Source organism: Lygodium microphyllum, chromosome 19 (genome assembly GCF_053477565.2).
Source record: "Lygodium microphyllum isolate KBCC chromosome 19, Lygodium_microphyllum_v1.1.10, whole genome shotgun sequence".
Lineage (NCBI taxonomy): Eukaryota > Viridiplantae > Streptophyta > Polypodiopsida > Schizaeales > Lygodiaceae > Lygodium > Lygodium microphyllum.
Window position 1 is genome coordinate 29,589,990 of NC_141153.1, and position 8,657 is coordinate 29,598,646.

General features: G+C 39.3%; 1 protein-coding gene across 1 annotated transcript; it reads left to right on the plus strand.

Moving 5' to 3' along the window:
* The first annotated feature begins 4,836 nt into the window (after positions 1–4,836).
* Positions 4,837–8,277, plus strand: LOC148019696 (F-box protein At5g51370-like). Its single transcript, XM_087699834.1, has 2 exons — positions 4,837–6,829; positions 7,218–8,277. Exons 1-2 carry the CDS (start codon positions 5,577–5,579, stop codon positions 7,492–7,494), a joined length of 1,530 nt encoding a protein of 509 aa, XP_087555960.1. The 5' UTR covers positions 4,837–5,576; the 3' UTR covers positions 7,495–8,277.
* The last annotated feature ends 380 nt before the right edge of the window (positions 8,278–8,657 follow it).

Consider the following 8,657-nt stretch of genomic DNA (forward strand, 5'->3'; position numbering starts at 1 on the left):
ATTAATTTATTGGTTTTGTATTCATTTTGTTAGTATATTTGATTTATTGCTTGTATTTAGTTTATTAAGTTATTAGTAAGTTTATATTATTATTTATTATTTATTTAGTTTAAGGTTGGTTTAATCTTTTGTTAATTGATTTAGGATTAGTTTAGCTTAGATTGTTAGTTTAGTTTACTTATTTATTAATTATGAGTTGAGAGAGAGAGAGAGAGAGTTTTGAATAATAATTGTTTATCTAGTTTATGATATTATTAGTTAGTAAGTTTATGTAGGTTAGTTAATTAGTTAGGTAGGTAGGTTGGCTAGAGAGAGAGACAGAGAGAGGGTTTTGTTTATGTTAGTGTTAGTTTTGTTAGCGGGTGGGTTAGTTTTGTTAGCAGGTTAGTTATTAGTTTTGTTAGTTTCGTTTATGTTAGTTATGAGAGAGAGAGAGAGAGAGAGAGAGAGAGAGAGAGAGAGAGAAGGCTAGATAGTTAGTTTGGTAGGTCGATTAGTTTAGCTCAGATTGTTAGTTTAATTTAGCTGTTTATTAGTTGTTAGTTTAGAGAGAGAGAGAGAGAGATTTTCATTTATGTTAGTGTTAGTTTTGTTGGTAGGTAGATTAGTTAGTTAGTTTTAGAGAGAGAAAATAAAAGTTTATTTATTGATTATTCATGTTGGTAGTGGGTCTATATATGTGAGTTTATGTTATTAGTTAATAAGTTTATGTATTTCTATTAGTCAATTTATGTTTGTTAACAATTAATAGGTTGGAGAGAGAGAGAGAGAGAGAGAGAGTTGTTAGTTTATATTCTCGATTAGGTGGTTAGTATAGATAGTATGTTAGTTTTTAGTTGTTTATGCAATTTAATTTGAGTTACTTTAGTTTTGTTGGTTAGTTAGTTGGTTTGATTTATTATTGGTTGGTTAGTTAGTTTAGTTTATTTGGTTGGTTACTTTAGATCATTGTTATTAGTTGATTTGTAGTTTGGTTTGGTTAGTTTAGTTTAAGCATTAGTTTACTTTTTTAGTTTACTTGGTATAGTTTACTTTATTATGTTGCTCTTTATTAGTGTTTAGGTTGCATGTTTGCAAGCATATGAGTTTTGTGAGTGTTATTAGTTAGAGAGAAAGAGAGAGAGATTTGTTTATATGGTTTATTGTTAGTTTATGTGTTTATTATTGTTATTGGCAAGTTTATGTTATTAGTAGGATTATGTATGTAGATAAAGTTTATATTTATTGTTATTAGTTTGAGAGTGTGTGTGTGATTATTTGTTAATTTATTAGTTTGGAGAGATGTGGTCTTTAGTTTATTAGATTGGGTTAGATGCATCTCTCTCTCTCTCTCTCTCTCTCTCTCTCTCTCTCTCTCTCTCTCTCTCTCTGTCTCAAACATAGGTATAGTGTGATCTTAGACAATGCTTGGCATGTTAGACAATATTTACTTGGCATTTAGTGAGTGCCATATATGCATGTGAATAAATGAATGTCCATGTCTATGTAGACCATTAATATGCATCAAAAACATCTTCTATATTTGTGGCACTAATGCCTCACCAAAATGACTTTTATCGAGTGCTTGATAACCTTCTTTCAGCTCAATAGTCTTTATATAAGCTAAGTAATGTCTTCTATTGAGTGCTTGATAACCTTCTTTAAGCTCAATAGTCCTTATATGAGCTACTTAAGGTGCTTTGGAGATTTGCTTAGAAAATCACTTGAAAATCTAGCCCCTTAGGACCTTAGAACATTGTTGAAATTAGATTTAACACATTAGAAGGCTAATCTAATGCTATCTAGGAGTTTTCACTATTTCTAAATTTTGAGAATAGTTTATATACCCCTCAATGTTAATGCATGCACTTTGTGTAGTATGGAGGCTTTTGCAGCAAACACGAATGTGTCTACAACAAATGTTGTATAATGCACTCCTTGTGTGCAAATGACTATATGCAAAATAAAAGAGATCACAAAGAAGAAGGTAGCTAGCACATTGGAAGACATGATAGTTCTATTAGTTTCTTGAGGATCATTCATCACTTGGAGAGGATTGAAAAGCAAGTAAAGACACTATTTTGGCATTAAAAATATTCTATTTCTCTTTGTGAGAATATTGGTGATCGTCTGTAGAGGATCAAGAGAATATTGGAAGAGAAATATGAAGGAAACCTTGTTGATGGAGTAACGATACATGGCAAGTTACAAGAAATTAGGGGTTATATAGGAGACATACATGAATGCATCTAGAAATATTGGTAGCCATGTGCTAGATCTTTAGATGATCATGAAGAGAAGCTGAAATACCTTATTAATTGTATATGTTGTATAGAGAATGGAGTATGTGAGTTAATTGCTCACAAGAATAAGAGCTTAGTCTCATTGGAGAACATTGCTTTTGATGTGCAACTTACTTCATTGAAAGTTTATCTTAATAGGTTTTTGGCAATGTTAACCCCAAACAAATCACTGCATAGGCTCACATCCTCTTGCACCTGAGAACATTGCCCTTGATGTGCAACTTACTTCTTTGAAAGTTTATCATAATAGGTTTTTGGCAATGTTGACAACTTCATTTTGACTAGGTCACATGGAGAAAGTATTTTTGTAATGTTTGGTCTTTGATATATATATTTGTTTCAATTATGATTTATTTCAATACATTAGTATTGTTTCTAAATATCATGTGAAGTGAGGACATGTTTTCTATCGATCATATATAAATGAAAGTTTATAAGTTTGGTGTATAAAATAGATTGTTTGTATATCTGACATTTCATGTTACAAGTTTTATAAATTACTTTTAGTTTTAAGTTCGATAAGAGAGAGAGAGAGAGAGAGAGAGAGAGAGAGAGAGAGAGAGAGAGAGAGAGAGAGAGAGAGAGAGAGAGAGAAGAAACAAATTTGAAACATAGAGGGAAAAGAGAAGATAGAAAGAGGAGAAATGGATTGTTGAACAAATCGCACAACAACTTCACTCGCAGTTTCACAACAACTAGGTGCTACAAAGCGGCCTAGCATTCCTTGTGTACGAAGAGCACACAAAATGCTAATACTATATTATTTTGACTATTGCTTAAGTAAATTTTGAAGCTCCAAAGGCCTCCCTAAACTTGTGACCTCTTACCAAATTCCCTCTCTTTGACACTACAATTCGCCTCTCTCTCTCTTGCTCCCCCCCACGAGGTTGAAGGTGGCAAGCAGCTTGGGTGGTAAGGGGAGTAATACCAATAGAGCATTCAAGTGGCATTTGCAATAGTACGAGATAGTCGGCAGCCTTTGGGGAGGTGGGATGGCATTATTTATGGCAATGCAATGATGCGAGGGAGAAGATAAGTAGCCATTGCATATAAGCAACTTCATCTCTCTCTCTCTCTCTCTCTCTCTCTCTCTCTCTTTCTCTTGCAAGTCTAGAGTGCAGGTGCCCATGGAGGGCAGATTCTCCCTCACACACACACACACACACACACACACACTCTCTCTCTCTCTCCCCCTTTATATTGTGCAAGTGCTGAGGGTGGTGTATAGCAGCGTTTTTGAAGGCGAGGAGGCGTTTGTTGTGACTAGCCATTACACCTTGGTGGGGTAGCTACATCAACCACACAGTTAGTTGCGTTGGTGGTAGTTAATTCGCCACAGGAGAGAGAGAGAGAGAGAGAGAGAGAGAGAGAGAGAGAGAGGGGAAAATTTTAGAAAGAGTGAGAGGAAAAACATAGAGAGAAAAGTTTGGAAAGAGAGAGGGTGAGAAAGAATAAAGTTGAGAGAAATAGAGAGAGAGACGAGGAAAACGAAAGACAAGGTGTGGGAAAGAAGGCAACTTTGCTTACCTTAGGAAGCTCCTTCTCTGAAGCTTCGCAAAGTGGCCTAGCATTCCTTGTGCAAAGTAGGTAGCAGTAGCAATACTATTATGAGAGAGAGAGAGAGAAGAGAGAGAGAGAGAGAGAGAGAGAGAGAGAGGAAATAAAAATGAGGGGAGAGAGACAAAAAAAATTGTGTGGAGGTAAAATAATTTTGGAGAGAGAAAAAATTTGGGGAGAGAGGTAAAAAAATTTGGAGAGAGAGTGGTAAAAAGAGAGAGAAGAAAAAGTTTAGGGGGGGAGAGAAGAAAAAATTAGAGAGAGAGAGAGAGGTAAGAACATTGAGGCCGATAGAGAGGGGTAAAAATATAGGAGAGAGGTTTAAAAAATTACGAGTAGGTAAAAATAATTTAGAGAGGGAGGGGGAGAGAGGTGTAAAAAAAGAGAGGAGAGAGAGAGAAGTTAATAGAAAGAGGTGGGTTAAAAAATTAGGGGGAGAGAAAATAATTGGAGAGAGAGAGAGAAGGAAGCAAAGTATTGCAAGACCACTTCGCTTAACTACATTGTGACAGAGAAGCGGCCTAGCTAGTTGAGAGTATTGTACATTTGACAGATAGGGTAAGATTTAGGTTTGGGCAATCCTTGCTTCATATTATAAATGTAATGTATCTATGTTTATAGAGAGATAGAGAGATTATTATTGCTAATTATTGCTAACGTAGGTTACATTTACAAGGTCTAGTTTTTATTTTCCTTGAGATGGGTGGGCATTTACATGTAGGGCCTTCTTTTTATTTTTTATAAGCAAAGGAAGTTAGAAAGCAAATCATGTGTTGCATGCATGTCCTTGTAAAAATGAGAAGGATTCCAACTTCCAACCATAGAGTTTACTATGGATTTTAGAATAATAAGCAATGTGAGAACTTGAGAAATGGGTATTTGTCTTTTCCAACCAGAAGAAAAAGAAAGAAAATAAAAAAGGTGACAGTTCCTCTCCATCTCCACCAAAAGTAGCCTAGAAGTCTCTCCTTCTCTCTCTCTCTCCCTCTGCATTCTCTCTCTCTCTCAATGGGGTTTTGCGCCTCATTGTCTCCCGCTGTTTGATGCGAACCCATGGCCTGTTATGATTTGGATGCACGATGAAGCAGCACCTCCGAGCTCTCGACACGGAGAAGAGACCGGTTAGCAGAAGGCAAGGCAAGCTTTTTGCACGTCTATGAAAGCACATCCATCAGAATTGTCCAACTCCCCCTTCTCTATCTATCCACAAAGCCACACTTTATCAGCTGGAAAGAAGGCCCACCATCATTTCCCATGGCCTTCCTTCCTTTCTCCTCTCCCTTTTAATGTCAGAAAGAGACCTCTCATCTTGCTAGTGTGTGCCTCTCTTCCTCCTCCACATTTTGCATGTATTCAATGTGGAATGGCAGAGGTGGACCGCTGATGAAGTGATTTTGCCCTCTTTCTCGATCACTTTTGAGATATTTCAGTATGCTTGTTGGAGCTCCTCAGCATAATTGGTCTTCAAGTACTCAGCTGATTATTGGACCACGATACATCATCATGTTCTAGCCCTTTTGGCATGCTCAGAATTAGGGTTTGACAGTATCATTTTGCAAGCTCTCTCTGTCAATTTAGGGTTTTGGCACGGATTCGTAGCAGCACGTTTCAGACGAAAATTTCAGTCAAGGCAGGTGATTCTCTCTGTTGACTATGTAGCAGGGGCAAGGTGGTCCTCTCATGGTGTAGCAGGAGCAAGAAGCGTTTGCAGGCAATGCAGTGGCTGCGAGAAGCGAAATGTTGCAGCATCAGCAGCAAGTGCAGGTCAGGGCCATAAGGAGTGGCAAAGGCCTTGGTAACAAGATTGATCCCTGGAAGGGCACGGGAGGTGCCATAGACCTCACCTTGACATTGGCTGACGAGGTTCTCTTGCGCATATTGGGCCTCCTTCCCCTGTCTCCGTATCCATACTCACAGGTCTGCAAGCGTTGGCTCCGTCTGCAGGGCCTTCTCCGGCACTCTATTAGAGTGTTGGATTGGGGCTTCCTTGAAAGTGGAAGATTGTCCTGGAGGTTCCCTAACCTGACGGATATTGACCTTACGATTGCTTGCCTTCCTCCGCCCGTCAAGAACCCTCCTTCCACTGTCCTCTTCACTCATCAGTACCTCAGTGTGCATCTGGGGCTTGAGGCAGTCGACCCACTTTCCATTGAGCGCTTTATTCAAGATCAACAATTGTCTCCTTCCACTCTCGACAAGGGCCTTAAGATCTTGGCTGATGCTTTCCCAGGTCTGCAGCGCCTTTGTGTGGTAGATGTCAGAAAAGAATTGAAAAGCTTCTCCAACGGCATTGCAGATGAATCTGAACCTAACTGCAATGGCAAAGAAGGGACAAAAATGGACAATGCCAAGTCTTTGGAGGAAGGTTTTACCCTGGACGATGACGATAATTCAAGGTTCTGCTCTGATTCAAAGCATGGACTCACATACATAGCAAAGAACTGTCCCACACTGCAAGAGCTTGAGCTCCATCAGTGTACAGATAACTCTCTCAGTGCCATATCTGCATGCAAGAACTTGCAAATTGTTCGACTTGTTGGCTCATTGCATGGCTATTATCAGTGCACATTTACAGACATTGGTCTTACCATCTTAGCTCGCACCTGTAGTCGCCTAGTGAAGTTGGATTTGAGTGGCTGTGAAGCTAGCTTTGTGGGAATCGCTGCAATTGGGCAATGCTGTATAATGCTGGAGGAATTGACAGTATGCAGTCAAGGGTTTCTCGAAGGTTGGGTCGCAGCCCTGTCCTTCTGCACTTGCCTGAAGACCCTTCGCTTGGAAAATTGCAAGCAGATTGACCCTATTCCTGGACCTTTGGAACATCTTGGCCACTGTATGGCCCTAGAACGGCTTCAGCTAGTGCGATGTGATCTTAGGGATGGAGCTGGGTTCCATGCTTTAATAATGGTGAGCATAAATATAAGAGAGCTGGAGATCCACGATTGTTGGGGCCTGGATGATGAAACTTTCACCACAGTGGCAGCTTGCAGGTAACAGATTTTTCATCACGACTCTCTCTCAGATGTCCCAGGAACAACATGCAGCACAATACAATAATGCAGTCCTGTGTTTTTGGTTTTCACTATTTTCTTGTTGATGCTAGTGATTGACCGTGTCCGAGGTGAATTTATGCTGAGTGGTTGCATTTTGGCTTGTCTATACCCTCATTTTTATGTGACAGATGCCAACTGTCTTGATGCTCCAAAGTGTTAAGATGAGCAACTCAAGGCATTGTTTTGTAATCTTGTACTGTATGTCTGCTTTGTAATCTGTAGTACTGCAATTCTTTTTTGCACAAGGGAATCTCTATTTCATGTGACATGATGCAAACTCTTTGCTTTCATTGTTTAGTGGAGTAATATGTCTGTTTGTTTGTAGGCGTTTAAAACTGCTTTCCTTAGATGGTTGCTCACCATTGGCAACTGCCGGCTTGGATACTGTGGTGATGTCTTTGAAAGATCTACAAGCTCTCCGGGTGGTATATTGCAACAACATCAAAGACTCAGAAATAAGTCCTGCTCTAGCTCTTCAGTTTGGCAATCTTAAAGAGCTTAAATGGCGTCCAGATGCAAAGTCTCTTTTGTCTATGAGTCTTGCAGGGACAGGCATTGGGCAGCAAGGTGGCAAATTCTTCAAAAAGGGAGGTTCCAGCTGAGGCAAGAACTTGTCATGGACTTGCAGGTTGATTGCTTGATTCTTTGCTGGCACCCAGAACCAATGGGGTTGTTTGAGAGGAAACTTTACTGGGCGAATGCTCCGTAATGTTTCATGGATTGCACACGCATATTAGACTCAGAAAGTCCTTGCAAAGGGGTAAGTTATATGTGCTCTGACTGGAACATTTAGATGTTACAGCTATGGTTCTGTTACAATTGATCTGCAAGAAGAATGGTGTAAAGATGAAAGTTGGTATTGCCATGGTCTTTGAAGGCCTTACAAATGGGAGTACCTAACCCGAAACTTCCAATATTGGCAAGTTAATTCCTTTATCAGTGAGCTGATTCTGGGAATGTTGCAGATCGCATAAGTATTTACCTTTATCTTTGGAGAGGGGTTGAAGCCATCTATCACACTAATTGTTTCTTTTGTGGATCTCTGAGTTGACTTATCAACCTTTGGAGTTTGTTTTCTCAACCGAATAAAATAAAAAGTAACTGATGCATCAGACGACTGCTGGCATATGGCATTTTTAAAGGCTTTCTGACCCCAAGATTCTATTATGTGCACGTGTGTTGTGTGGGGGAGGATGAGTCTCTCCTCCAACTTATGGCTCTTGCCCTTAAAAGATTCCTCACCTGTGGCAGATTACCTAGGATCTTTGCATTGCCTCTCCATAAAGTTGGCTTGTTCCTTTCCTTTTCCCTTTGGAGTGCTACCAAGGTCTCGGATTGGCTGTGACTGTATAATTTTGCTGGCCTGACTGAAGTGTTTTTTACAACATCTTGAAACAATCTCTCTATATTCTACAGTCAATGGATGCTGTAGAAAATGTGTGTTTTCCACTGGTTTGGAAAGCTCTAATTAAGCTTTTGAAGTAATCTCTGAGAGAGAGAGAGAGAGAGAGAGTGAGAGAGAGAGGTTCATGGCATACATGGTTGACAAGAAATCCTTTAAATTTGATTCTGCATCAAGCCTTTCCTCAACAATTGTAGGTCTCATGGATTAACTCTTTGTCAATATTCTTCTTTGGCAGCAGTAGGGTTTTTTGTCCAAAAAAAAACAGAAAAAAGGTCTCACCATAGATTTATAGATTAAAGCTTAGGCCACTAGAATGGTGCGGAAGCCACAATAGGAGGTATGTTCCTTCTTGATATTGGT

What these genes read in the sequence shown, in the direction of transcription:
- LOC148019696 (XM_087699834.1), top strand. Translation starts at nt 5,577, where the DNA reads ATGTTGCAGCATCAGCAGCAAGTGCAGGTCAGGGCCATAAGGAGTGGC. An exon ending in ACCACAGTGGCAGCTTGCAG is followed by an intron (nt 6,830 to 7,217) that starts GTAACAGATTTT and finishes GTTTGTTTGTAG; the next exon opens with GCGTTTAAAACTGCTTTCCT.